The sequence below is a fragment of the Brachyhypopomus gauderio genome, chromosome 9 (genome assembly GCF_052324685.1).
Source record: "Brachyhypopomus gauderio isolate BG-103 chromosome 9, BGAUD_0.2, whole genome shotgun sequence".
Taxonomy (NCBI): Eukaryota; Metazoa; Chordata; class Actinopteri; order Gymnotiformes; family Hypopomidae; genus Brachyhypopomus; species Brachyhypopomus gauderio.
The window spans coordinates 7,975,815-7,990,308 of record NC_135219.1 but is presented as its reverse complement, the minus strand read 5'-3'; the positions used below and the strand labels follow the sequence as shown (position 1 = coordinate 7,990,308).

The window sequence follows — 14,494 nt, the reverse complement described above, 5'->3', positions numbered from 1 at the left end:
CAGGATGTCTGCGTGAAAGACCATCAACAGCACGACCATGACTTGAACAAACTTGTTTAAATGAAAAGGGTAGAGCTACCAAAAGAAGAAATGGAGGGAAAGAGTGAGCTGGACAACAGGAAGTGAGCTGGACAACAGGATGTGAGCCGGACAACAGGAAGTGACCTAGACAACAGGAAGTAGTGGAGATAAAATGGATAAATGAAGGCTGCACTAAAGATGAATACTGTAAGCCAAAATGTAACTTTAGATCAACTTCACTTTTGGCAAGCAAGCAACTGTTGAAAGCAGCAATTAGTTTGGAGTGTAACACTAAGAATGTAGAGTTATTGTTGGAATAAGTGGCTAAAGATGTCTGGATTTTCTTGTTAGCTATTAACATTGTAATGCCAAACAGAATAAGAAGAGAAGTATGCTGGTATGCAGGAGGGTGAACGTTTGGGCAGGAAAGAAGGCAGGTTTGTCTGTGTGTGCAAACTCTTGTGTAATTAAATATGCCCCCATCTAAATAAAGAAACAACCTCTCATAAAGTGATACTATTGTCTCCTTCGTCAGTCTCCCTCACACTCAACACTGTCTGTTTCACTCGCCCAGCTGAAAGCTACAAGGCCCCACAAATGTCAAACCTGAACTCCGATACATCATCCAATGCCCTGGGTTATACCCTTAGCCCTGGGTTATACCCTTAGCACAGGGTTATACCCTTAGCACTGCCCTAACCAAAAGCAAACAGGTAAAAGGCTGTATAAGTCATGTAGCTGTACATATCCCATAATAAGCACATAAGTAACATATTATTAAAAGGCAGATTTAGTCAGTCATCTTTACTAGTACGTGAACATTCGATTGCTTTATTGAACGTCTTTTCTTCCCCTGAGATTACTCTGAGCTGCAGCTCTGTTGCACCAACCAGCCCTTAGAATATGACACACAGTTGCACTGCCATTCCTATGGATCTAATGTAAGTACACACATACACACACATATGCACATACTGTACATATACACATACATATCAGCCCTGACCTACGTAATCTCTGTAATCACAAGTGAGATACACACTTTCTTGGCTTTGTATAACTGCTGTTTTAAGCACTACGATCCATTTTAGAGTTCAGCTCTACATTAATCATGCATTGCCAAGGCTGCGTAAAGTCAGACAACCTGAGGGGCAGATAACAAGGTGGGAGCAGCAAGACATGTACGGGATGAGCAGCAAGACATGTACGGGATGAGCAGCAAGACATGTACGGGATGAGCAGCAAGACATGTACGGGATGAGCAGCAAGACATGTACGGGATGAGCAGCAAGACATGTACCTTGGCTTGCTCACTGGGGGCTAGGACTCGGCACTTGTAAAGCTGCTTTGTGACAACAACTGTTGTAAAAAGCGCTATATAAATAAAATTTGATTGATTGATTGATTGATAAATTAAAAATTTGATTGATGTACGGGATGAGCAGCAAGCCATGTACGGGATGAGCAGCAAGCCATGTACGGGATGAGAGACTCGGAGGACATATGGGGAGGACACATGGAGGACATCTGGGGAGGACACTGGTCTTGTCTTTTCTTTTTTATGATAAACCACTGCACAACTTCTGAGTCAAACGCTGCCTCTGTTAGCACTCCAGAGTTCACCACTTTCTCTTCTTGTGAATTCCCAACAGGAGCATAAGGAGAACACTCAAAATCAATAATAGTACATCTGCAAGATCCTGAGTCTTTGCAAAATCATAATCTGTTAGATTGTGTTTAGATTAGAGGGATTGTCGCTTTAATCTTTAGAAATGTTTTCATTTTCATTTTCAAATCTTTTCTTTTGTTCAAAGTCTTCGAGTGTTTATACCTTGAGGTACTGGTTCAGTGCTACCATGATGGCGGAGAAGATGGTGAAATAGAAGGTCTGTCGTTTGGGAGCGGAGGAAGACCAGCACAGTGACCAGGATGTAGACCTTCACACAGAGGAAGTCTGCCACCTGGCGGAGAAGTTCTGGAGTCACATTGTACGAGTCACGTCTCGAGTCTTTAGACGCGAGTCCTGGTCGAGTGCCGAGTCAGAACAACAAAAACGTATGAGGTCGCATAAATTAACGAGCATTCTAAATACACAAATATACGGAACACTGTCTGAAACCTAATGTTAACTTCACACTAAATGTTAACTTTAGTCAACAGTCGTCTAACAAGAAAATCTCAGTAGAGCGTGTATCTAGCAATAAAAGCTAGAAACTGAACGGATTAAAATAGAAATTGATTAAAACAGTAAGTGATACTCGTACTACATGTAGCATTTTGTTCAACTGACTCAAGTTTTTGTATTCGAATGTGTTGATCAAATACGCGCCTTATATTCGTATGATAAATTGAACGTATACACAAACAAAATTACAAAAATACATATATAAATACCGCGCATAACCGTCGGACCCGACAGACAAGCTATTCGCGTGAAATGAGATAGAAATTTTTTTTAACTATTTATTTAAACTCGATTAGATTGTTGTTTCCCCCCCAAATACGTCTTTCCAAATTCGTCCGAACTGCGTGTGGAGTTCGGGTCACAGACTCTCTCTCCATCTGGCCGTGCAGCACCTTTGCACCTGCAAATCGATGGACTATGAAGTAATTTCTCACCAAACACTGGTGTCAGTCTCACAGCCCACCACCAGAACCACCGAGTCATCTGGTACTGGTCTTCCTTACTGGGATTAGCAGACTGCAGCAGTCCCTCTTCTCTTTACTCCAGCATGTTGGCCACAGAGCTGCACAGTGGTCCAGGCATTCGCACCACCACACACTGACATTTACATTTACTTGGAAAAGCCATTGTCTATAAATGTTGTTATAAGTAGACACAAAATTATAAGTAGACACAGAATGCTGGTTTTTATCAAAATAACAATTTATTAGGAGCGCGTTTGTACCATTTTTTTTCAGGAACAAAGATAGGTTTTATTAGGTTACAAAAATTATCAATTGGAAAATGGACAAGATCTTTCAGAAATGGTTTTAGGTACACATGATGTTCAAGGTCCCATATAGCAACAAACCCTCATCTTTAATAATGTGACATGTAAAATAAAACCAAGCTATTATATTTGATATATTTGCAGGACGCGGACGCGTGCGTCCTTACGCGTGGTGTCGCTAGATCACAACACGACGGACCTCCGCTCTGACTCTTAATAAATGGAGGAGCGTATTAAGTCCTTCTTTAGTTCTGAACTCGTGCACATAGGAGTAAAACCCAAAACTGTAAGGTGTCTGCCATCCCAGGTTCCGGCTGCCACTACCCAACTTACGCGCGTGGAACCAGCTACAGCATGGGGAGGAGAGCGCTTCAGTCCCAGATGGACTGGGACTAGTCATCTACTTTTGTTGTTGTCGTTGTTGTTTTTACTTTTTTAAAGAAGAACCTTTGTGCTTGAGAGTGTTTAAGGACGAGCGGAGCTGCAGTTCCGTGCTTGTTGTTCGTTGTGAAGAGTACATGTGCCCAGATGGCAGGAGCACAGCCGGGAGTTCACGCGCTGCAGCTTAAACCTGTGTCGGTACCGGAGACTCTGAAAAAGGGAAACAAATTCATGAAATGGGAGGATGTAAGTAGCGAGCAATGATCAATTCTGCATTTAAGACCTCTACAATGCCGCACAGATAAGACGATGTTGTTCTATTGTAACATACCTCTAAGTCTACTGTGGAAACTCCACGCGAGCTATTTAGTTACGTTATTTTCTGCATTTCTGCATTTACACCTTGCGCGAGCTACTCTGCACAAGTGTTATTAAAGAGGGTAATTCGCTGTGTATTTATGTGCATTTGTTAGTTTTGGTTTGTGTTTGCTTTACGTTCAGGTATGCGAGAGTATTAAAGTGGAAGGTGACAAGTGAATGAATACCTCAGCAAATGGTAGACAGGCGCTTATGCAACCCGGTAGGAAGTTTTAAGTCGCAAACAACCTTAAAATCAGTTTCTTGCTGTCAAGTTGCTGTTGTGATTTCTGTACAATTGTGCAAATATATAGCCTACGCAACTCATTAAAATAATGCCAGTTTTTGACATTGTATAAATTTGTAAATTTAAGTAATCAAAATGAGAAACAACTTGACGGTTTACAGATGTTAATGAGTTGGACCTATAAATACTATGACCGACACGGATCTAAAGGAGTATGCGTAACAAAAGTGTTGAAAGGAGACGCACTCATTGGTATTCTATTGAAGGAGACGTTTTCCTTCTCTCTAACCGAACATAAATCATGGCAGAGCGACGGCAGTTTGAACATCTTGTAGGATATACCGCCTCCTGTGTGCGGGCATGACTAGTAAAGAGGGTATTCAGTTGTTACTTACGCGAATCCAAACGTTTATAAAGTTATTTTCTTCATTTCTTTGAAAGTATCTTGAAAGTTTGGAAGAGAGATTGCAGAATTAAGTTGCTACCAGATTATAGTTAACTTTACAACAGAAATCATACATTTATCAGAAGAACGCCAAAACAACACCGGGAAGTCTTAAATATTTCATTCAAGGTTTACTTTCCCTCCCCATTGCCCTTTCCAGAATGTGTGTGTGTGTGTGTGTGTGTGTGTGTGTGTGTGTGTGTGTGTGTGTGTGCGCGCGCGTGCACATGTGTGTGTACATGTGTGTGTGTGTGTGTGTGTGTGTGTGTGTGTGTGTGTGTGTGTGTGCGCGCGTGCACATGTGTGTGTACATGTGTGTGTGTGTGTGTGTGTGTGTGTGTGTGTGTGTGTGTGTGTGTGTGTGTGCGCGCGCGTGCACATGTGTGTGTACATGTGTGTGTGCGCATGTGTGTGTGTGTGCATACTTTGGGGCTGGAGTGGTAGGGCCGCGTTGGCCTGCTTCAGCCCCTGGCACTCGGCTCCTTGCTTTCCCAACATGCCGCTGGTCCTGCAGCCCTTTCAGAAGGTTCCCCCCTTTTTAAGCTGTATGTTCAGGACTCTCCTCCTCCCTGTCCACCCGGGCCCACACCCATGCTTGTGAAAGGTGTGGGAGAGGGAGGTGTTTACCTGCTCTCTGCTGACATTCAGCAGCCCACAATGATGTTTGAAATGTACAACTTTCAGCTCTGCTAGCGTTTTTTGGACTTTCTACTTCCTGTGCTTCGGGTTTGTATGTGTCTAATAGCTTGCTGTTGACATGTTTTTTTGCCTTGATTATTTATGCACACACACACACACACACACACACACACACACGCACACACACACACACACACACACACACACACACACACACACACACACACACACACTTGTCTACACATACACTGTAATAGTATTGGGCTCAGAAGCTAAACAAGGTGCTTGTGTCTGCAGTGTGTTTTTCATGTTCTTTGCGTGCTCTCAACAGAACGGTGAGTTCCACACAGACCCACACCAGTATCACCACAGGCTGACTGACATGCAAGATGGCAACTGAGATGTTTAACCACATGGTGCTAAAACATTGGCCCATGACATTACCTTCATATGTTCAGTCTGTAAGAGCGAGCCCTCACACAGCCTTCAACAGCTGCAGCCAAGCACTCTCTTTCTGGCTAGACACCCTTCCCAGTTCTGAACACCCTTCCCAGTTCTGAACACCCTTCCCAGTTCTGAACATCCTTCCCAGTTCTGAACACCCTTCCCAGTTCTGAACATCCTTCCCAGTTCTGAACACCCTTTCCAGTACCCAGTGCACTTTTTTCATATGGCTTGATTTTCCCTCTCAGCTATCGTTCCTCTGCTAGATCCTTCTCACTAACAGCACTGTGGCTGCTTTGAATTCTCCTGCTTTGTCTGTCAGAAGGATCAATTAACTCGACTCTCCGCCTTTATCTCTTCTTCGGTTTTGCCACGGTGTGCATCCCCAAAATAGAACCATTCACAGGCAGCCTACAAGAATCTTACAGGCACACTGTCATCTACATTTAACGCAGGAGATTGAAAGATTGAGTTCCAGCAGCGGAACAAGAGAAGGTCGACCCTGGTCTCCTCGTGCGGCCTGGTCACCAGGCACCTCGGTGCAGATGCTGTTTCCCTATTGCTTTTCATAAAGCCAGAAGCCTGTCTTACTGACTTCCATCTTAGACTCAATGAGGTGTGTATTAAGTGTCTATGGCGAGCTTGGACATCACCTCACATTTGTGGGTTTTTCTGAACCACTGCTGGGTCTCAGCTGGGTTTTGTTCTAAGAGGCTCTGCTCTCTTCAACGCTCACTGACGTAATCTCATGTCTTCGAGAGGCCAGAAAAACAGTGTCATGCTGTATCGAATCCTTGCGTTTGTAACTTGCTCTGGTACCGTTTAGCTCTCAGTAAACATCTCCATCTCCTACAGGACACAACAGAAAAAATCTGTGGTTGTTTTTGAGTATACGTATCCAATAATATCTTCAGTTGCTGTGTAAAGATGCCTGAGGGATTTGGCTCGGTGGTATGTCGTGACACAAGATCTCTTGTGTCTTGTCCATGTGATATGACAAATCACACAAGACTACGTATTTCCCTCCCATGTTTCTGTCACAGGATCACAGGACTCTGTCCATCGCTTTCACATCTCTGACAAAATATATCATTTATATGCTTTATAAGCATATTTACTATGCTTTACACAAGTGTCCATTATCTGTCTGTTAAAAACACTTTGTATATTTATATGGGTGTGAACGGAGCCATTTTCTTTATACTGTCTTCTCTCTGTGCTTATAGGATTCCACTATTGTGACCCCTGTAACATTACAAGTGGACCCTAATGGCTTCTTTCTATACTGGACTGATCAGAATAAGGTAAGACTGCCTGTGCACTGCATTATCAATGAGCAATTTATGCAATTCGGCTTTATACCAATGATCGGTACCTACATGAGGCAAATCTACATTCCCTCAGAAGAAGGTGTGACTGGACCATCGTCATGGCCGCGCTGAGCCCACCTCTTAACAGGCAGCACGGCGCCCTGTCTCCACAGTCTCTGAGCGTGATCCCCTGAGCGATCTAAGTACAGGCAGTAATGGGGCCAGTTGCGTTAGCTATTCACAGTGCTGAAAACACAATCTCTGGAAACTCAACCACTGCATGGTTGCTGACGGGGAGAACTGTGTCATTTCAGATTCAGGGAATAAGTGTGTATATGCTATTATCTACAGCCACCTTGAACTCTAGAAAGGGGCTTTAAAAAGAAAAAAACTATTATTATTATCTATCTAAATAATGTCTTGTTTATGTTTACATACATACTGCACAAAATAATCCTTGAATATGCATTAACCTATTTATGACTGGTCTCCAGCGAATTAAGGGGTTTAGCTATTATAGTGCTCAAATAGACAACACACTGAGATGGGTTGCAGCCGTGATGAGTAAATCACATGGATAAACTCCTAAATGCTAGCATAACACATTCGTCACATTAGTCAATACTACATAGGGCAAATGCTACGTAGTTTTTAGACAACATCTCACCATTGCAAGAAACATTTATTAAAGGGAGTTTGTGTTTCTCCTGGTGGGAACTAGTAGCTGTAATTCTGTCAGATGTATGCGGACGCCACGCTGCCGTCACTTTGAGAGCTGTGTAAATATATTTGCCTTATAAACACACTTATGGGTAGATGAAGATGATGAAGGAGCTGGTGGGAACGGGCGGCTTCTCTGTTTTTGGCACATGCTGTACGGTTCAGACGTAACTGCAGAGTCATGTGGTTTTGTGGTTTCGCCTTTGTATTCCACTTCATTATATCCGGAATGAACTTTTTAATATGTTGTCGTTATAGATTTCCATATTTCCGGCTACCAAAAGTAAATGGGCGAGTTAATATAATTTAAACATTTATGTTCAGTAGATGCAAATGATCTGGAGTCTTGTAATCAGATCCAAAAATGAATGACAACATTATCTGATAGTGAGAGAACATATTTGAATCCACATGTGTCAAGGGCCATGCTTGCATGCATGTCCATCTGCCTACCTGCTAGTGTGCGTACATTTGTGTGTGTATATGTACGTGTGCGAGTGAGAGGGAGGGGCGGAGCCTAACAAGGCTGTGATGGTTCTAGCGCTGTGATTGGCAGGAGGAGCCCTGCCCTCTGACACAAGCCTACGTCTCTCAGCTCTTTGTTTATCACCCTGACCTATTCATTTCCTCTTGTATCTAAGCTTGGTGTGTGTGTGTGTGTGTGTGTGTGTGTATGTTCCTAGTGTCAGCCTACACAAATGGAAAGACACACTTTCACCTGCTTGATAAAGACACTTGTGAACTTACACAGCAGTACAGGCACGGAAACACCAGTTATGCCAGATATGGATATGGATATGCATCTATGTGACAGTGTTTGAATTGAGTTGGATCAACATGTGTGTGTGTGTGTGTGTGTGTGTGTGTGTGTGTGTGTGTGTGTGTGTGTGTGTGTGTGTGTGTGTGTGAGAGATCAGAAGAAGCAATGCTGTGCTCCACACACAGTGCTGTGCTCCACACGGCCCTCCCTCAGGCCCACACCCCCCTGTGCCCCTGGGCTCCAGCCGCAGGTGTGACTCCTATAGCCTCCTCTCTCCTCTGGAGCTCTGCTTCCTCACACTGAACTTTCACACAGTGTTACTGTGTCACAGACTAATCTCACTGTCACCAGTTCCAGCAGACAGCCAGCGTACACTCTGTCTAACTCTAACCCTAACCCCTAAACCCTAACCCTAGACACTCCCCTGAGACAAGGACACCCAGGCCTAAAAATGTTAACACAAGTCAGCTTATTTGCACATAAGCCATGAGTCCCCGTAGCTGTGTTCAGCACAGACCTGGGTTAGAACCGAACCTAACCGAACCTAACCTATCCTAACACAACCCAAACTAACACAACCTAACCCAACCCAACCCAACCCAACCTAACCTAACCTAATCTAACCCAACCCAACCTAACCTAACCTAATCTAACCCAACCCAACCCAACCTAACCTAACCTAATCTAACCCAACCTAACCTAACCTAATCTAACCCAACCTAACCTAACCTAACCTAATCTAACCCAACCTAACCTAACCTAACCTAACCCTGGGTTAGACTTTCACCGCGTTGGGCTTCTTTACGCTCTGCTGAAGCAGCATGGTGTATGCAGCCATGTCTGAAGCATCTGATCCTTCTGCTTCAGGATCCAATTTCAGTTTTGATTTCTCAGCAAAAGCATAAAATGAAGGAAGCGTGTCAAACCACCCAGACATGAGAGCCTGGCAGGGAGCAAAATGATAGGGTGAGAGGACAGTAGGAGAACAGGGCAGTAGGACAACAGGACAGTAGGACAACAGGACAGTAGGACAAAAGGACAACAGGACAGTACGACAATAGGACAGTAGGACAACAGGGCAGTAGGACAACAGGACAGTACGACAACAGGACAGTAGGACAAAAGGACAAAAGGACAGTACGACAATAGGACAGTAGGACAACAGGACAGTACGACAACAGGACAGTAGGACAGTACGACAACAGGACAGTACGACAATAGGACAGTAGGACAACAGGGCAGTAGGACAACAGGACAGTACGACAACAGGACAGTAGGACAAAAGGACAGTACGACAACAGGACAGTAGGACAAAAGGACAACAGGACAGTACGACAATAGGACAGTAGGACAACAGGACAGTACGACAACAGGACAGTAGGACAAAAGGACAGTACGACAACAGGACAGTAGGACAAAAGGACAACAGGACAGTACGACAATAGGACAGTAGGACTTTACTGTTCTGAACATGAAAAGATGGCTACAGAGGGGATGAGTCACAGAATTACTTGTTATTTTATCTGTAAGATATCAAAAACAGTTTAATAAGAAACACAAGCAAATTCCAAAATGAAATAGCAGTGTGCTCTTCATGATCCAATATTAATTTCTCTTTAACAATGAGATTGAACTGTTTAATCACTCATCCCTAAGGCTGTGTAGTAAACTGTGTATTAATCAAAAATGCAGTTTGGTCTGTAGCCTTGTGTAATCACTAAAGGGATTGATGTGTTTAATCTAGTTGTATGTATGTCAGTCATTCCACTCTTGTCATAAACAACAGAACTGAGCTGCAATTCTAAGTCCAGGTTAATTAAAATGTATTTAATATTTTGTATGTAATATTTTGTCTAATATTGGGTTTAGATCCAGGAGAGGAGATAAAGGTGGATATATTAAAGCAGTTGCAGGACAAGTTTAGCATCTTTTACCTGTTTTATGCATGTTTGACCATTGCTGTGTCAGATATGTAATGTCACAGACCTTGTCGATGAATCATCGACAGCTCTGACTCATCCCTGACTGTACCACATGGTCCACAGCTCTGACTCATCCCTGACTGCACCACGTGGTCCACAGCTCTGACTCATCCCTGACTGCACCACATGGTCCACAGCTCTGACTCATCCCTGACTGCACCACATGGTCCACAGCTCTGACTCATCCCTGACTGCACCACATGGTCCACAGCTCTGACTCATCCCTGACTGCACCACGTGGTCCACAGCTCTGACTCATCCCTGACTGCACCACGTGGTCCACAGCTCTGACTCATCCCTGACTGCACCACATGGTCCACAGCTCTGACTCATCCCTGACTGCACCACATGGTCCACAGCTCTGACTCATCCCTGACTGCACCACATGGTCCACAGCTCTGACTCATCCCTGACTGCACCACATGGTCCACAGCTCTGACTCATCCCTGACTGCACCACGTGGTCCACAGCTCTGACTCATCCCTGACTGCACCACATGGTCCACAGCTCTGACTCATCCCTGACTGTACCACGTGGTCCACAGCTCTGACTCATCCCTAACTGTACCACATGGTCCACAGCTCTGACTCATCCCTGACTGCACCCACTGTGTTTACTGCTTTGTGCAGTTGACTGTCATCAGGCAACTGTGTGCAAACTCAGCCAATGAACAAACAGTGAACTCAGTCACACTTTCACAGTTTCATCAATAGACATTTGCCTAAAGCATTTGCATTAGACCGAAACCACAGAAGCGTAAGTGCAATCCACTGCAATCCAGTGTGTGGTGCAACAAAAGACAACATATGCCTTCATCACACACAGCAATAATATCATATCTGATTGGTGAGAGTGTTGTTTTTTCTAGTTAGTTAATGCTGCTGTCTTGAGTCTTCCTGAAACTGAGGTTTAGATGCTGCATAAAAAAGTGAAGAGGACTTTATTCATTATCAGGTCTGATACTTAAATGAGCCACTGGAATTTTGGATATAAAACTTTTTTTTTGGGGGGTTTATAGTGGTGATGGTACATTGGCAGTTGTACATAAACATCTCCAGCATAAGGACATTCAAACATCACATGTGACATGCAGGAGCCCTACATGCATCTGACCAGGCATTCGGATGGAGAACATGAACAGTGTCTTAATAATGTCTTCTGTAGCGTAACTTGGACACTAGCCTGGTTTGGGTCGGCGTTGATGGTGGTGCTGCTCTGTGTTTGTCCAGGCCTGACAGGCTCCCTCCTCTCACGCAGTATTATTGGAGTGGACAAAGTGTAGATCTCTAGCCAATCACTTGAAATTGAAATGCACCTCCACGCTATGATAAGAGCACCACCCACTTTTCATAAGTGGAGAAAAAGGGAGAGAAGGAGAAAAGCTTAACATGCATAGGAGAGAGAGAGAGAGAGAGAGAGAGAGAGAGAGAGAGAGAGAGAGAGAGAGAGATAAAGGGGGGTGAGTGGACTCTGACCGTGAGACAGTATGTAAACTTTGCACTTCAGCAGTTTTTTATGCAGCGGTCAGATGTGACCTGGAATGTCCTCTGTGGTGCACCAGGCATCAGATGTGCCACAGTTCATTTGCGTAATGAAACTATTTCACACTGCATTGTGTGAGATGAGTGGGAGAAGATATGTTTGGACTACATTCTGAAACCCGACCTTCTCCATATCCAGTGATTGTGTTTATCAGTCAGGATTCATAGCTGATTGTCATGGGCTTGTAGGGCTTGTTGAGCGAGGAGAGAGGTGGCTGGTTTGAAGACAGCAGCTACACAGAAGGCTGCAGTTGTGTTTGTGTTCTGTAAAGACACTGAGCCTGAACATGTGTGTCAGCTATATAGCTGTGCCTGCTCACTGCTTGTGGGAAAACGTGAAAGATATGAATACTTTAAATCTGAAGAGGATCAGCCGTGACAGTGTTCCAGTCTCGTCTCTTCTGACGGTTTAATTTATCCATCGGCAGCTGTCACGTGGGCAGCGGGTCTCTTTACGGACCGAGCCCCCTTCGCCCTCCAATAGCATACAGCGAGATCTTTAGTAGTGTCATGGCAACTCAGACTCTGCAGGACACTCACGGGCACAAGCAAACGTGTTTAGGATGCGGGACACACTCACTTTCCACCGCGCTGTTCCTGGGACGTTCCATGAAGTGGAATATAAATAAGTCTGTTGTAAATCATGTCCATATCTGTACAGAGAAACCACTTGTTTGTATTAGAGGCCTCCGCTGGTCAGTTACAGAAAGCACAGTTAACATACGGCCTGCGATGAGGATCTATGAGGATGAGGATGAAGGGGCCGTCAATGGAGCTGAGCGGGTGCCAAACACCCGGACGCTGTGAGAAATCAAAAGAGCTCCGTTTCCTCATTTCCCTTTGGATATTCCGCTCAGGCAACAGGGCCACCGGAGAGCAGAGCTCTCTCTGTCCTCTCCGAGCCGAAGATCATTCATGAGGAAAGCTAACTGAGGCCAGGAACCTGCCGTGTCTGTGGAAGTCTGAATGGGGCTTCAGTTATCCTGTGTTCCCGCCAACAAGTGCGTGGGCCACCGGTTTGAGCTACACACAATGGCACCGTCCAGGAAGTCTCCCCTGACATGGAGACTGAGGCTTATAAGGAAAGCATCCAGAGAATAGCAACCCAGTCTTGCTGGGAGCGTATGGACGGAGTGGAAAACAGCTCACTGAGTGGTGAGAAACATGGCCCAGAGATGCAGAATACATGATCTCATAGGTGAGCTTACAAAAACCAGATCACCTCAACCCCAGACCTAACATCACAGATCTGTCCACACCTTTGTTAACTACAAACACTTTTCATTTGGATGGATAGCAAAAACTATGTGATATACTGTATATAGGCCAGCAATGCTCTGTTTATCATTTTTTTTCTTATGTTTGCCTAATATGCTAAAGTGACTCCAAAACTCATGTTTGCCCCTAATGCAGAAAAATACCCTGCCAATGCTCCTCACAGTGCTTGTTCAAATATTTATGAATATATTTTGCGGTGCCAAAGGCCTGGCTTGATGAAATTTTGATGTACAACATTCTGGTGTTTCCTGTTAGAAAAACCAGATTACTTGTATCCAAACAGAACACTGTCTCTTTATAGATAATGGGAGACGAGGTGACACACACACACACACACACACACACACACACACACACACACACACACACACACACACACACACACACACACACACACACACACACACACACACACACACACTATATATACATCTATACTGTGTAATATCTTACAACTTTTTAACCTGAATTCTTTGTCTAAGTTATTTGTGTATTTTTAGATGCTAATAAGTAGGGGTGTGACAATACACTCAGCTCACGAGACGAGACACGATATTGGTTTCACGAGAACGAGACGAGAAGAGATTTTAAGAAAACTTAAATGACAAATTATAGTAATTTTTACATGCATGATGTAAGCATGAACTTGTAATGAACTTCTTCCTCTACAAATTGAAATTAAAATAAAATTTTATAAAAGTTAAAATAAAATAAATAAAATTAAATATTGCTCCTTTTTTCAAGCACAAACAATATTATGTGCAAAACAAAGTTCTTCTCTGTCAATACAGAGTGCAAATAGTGTTTTTGCACAGAGTGCAAATGTTGATTTGAGTACTGAGCTATGGTGGTGCTGTAAATGTCTCTGCATTGTGCTTGTATGTACGGCATTATTTTCATACAATGTTTGCATATGGTCTGTGTCTTATCAGTCACTCTCTTGCCATTTATCATTTCTGCCGGCTACCCAAAATGCTGCCAAACAAACGATTTGAAAGTGGCGGGGGCATCTTCAATATTAATACCTGTATTTTCCGACGTCATTCTGGCTGCTTGCTGGATCACAAATCCCGCGAGACAGATTTTTAACGTGACGAGAAATCTCGCGGAGTTACATCTCGCAAGATCTCGTGACACAAGATCTTGTCACACCCCTACTAATAAGTAATTGGTGTCAGTTACACAGAACCTGATCTTGTCTCTGAAGCTCATGGTGTGTTTCCTGAAGAGATCATCATTTGAATAGATTCAAATGTGCTCTGCAGAATGGTCTCTTTCAAAAGCAATTTGCATTTTTTGCCCAAGACTAGCAACTGATACCATACCGGTCTAAAATGTTTTGTTAATCTTTATGGTGATTAGCAATCTGTACAGTTAACCTGCCTATGGTCAAGTTTATCCAGTATCTGTGGTTT

The 14,494-nt window shown here is 43.8% G+C and overlaps 1 protein-coding gene and 1 long non-coding RNA gene across 6 annotated transcripts in view; one reads left to right on the top strand and one right to left on the bottom strand.

Moving 5' to 3' along the window:
* Nucleotides 1-3,426: 3,426 nt before the first annotated feature.
* LOC143522874 (uncharacterized) lies at nt 3,427-4,908 on the bottom strand. Its single transcript, XR_013133162.1, has 3 exons — nt 4,831-4,908; nt 4,356-4,404; nt 3,427-3,566 (listed from the first exon to the last, which is right to left on the bottom strand). It is a non-coding gene; the product is annotated as an uncharacterized LOC143522874 (long non-coding RNA).
* plcb1l (phospholipase C beta 1-like) overlaps nt 3,469-14,494 on the top strand; it is an 85,501-nt gene continuing 74,475 nt past the window's right edge. For 4 of the 5 annotated variants that reach the window (XR_013133158.1, XM_077016784.1, XM_077016788.1 and 1 more), the window contains exons 1-2: nt 3,469-3,602; nt 6,715-6,792. Coding sequence is in view for 4 of the 5 variants with exons in the window: in XM_077016784.1 (XP_076872899.1) it covers nt 3,504-3,602; nt 6,715-6,792 (177 nt within the window). In the remaining variant the exon portion in view is untranslated. Of the gene's footprint in view, nt 3,603-3,884; nt 3,937-6,714; nt 6,793-14,494 lie in introns of those variants that run through there. The other variant, XM_077016787.1, reaches the window with a different exon arrangement.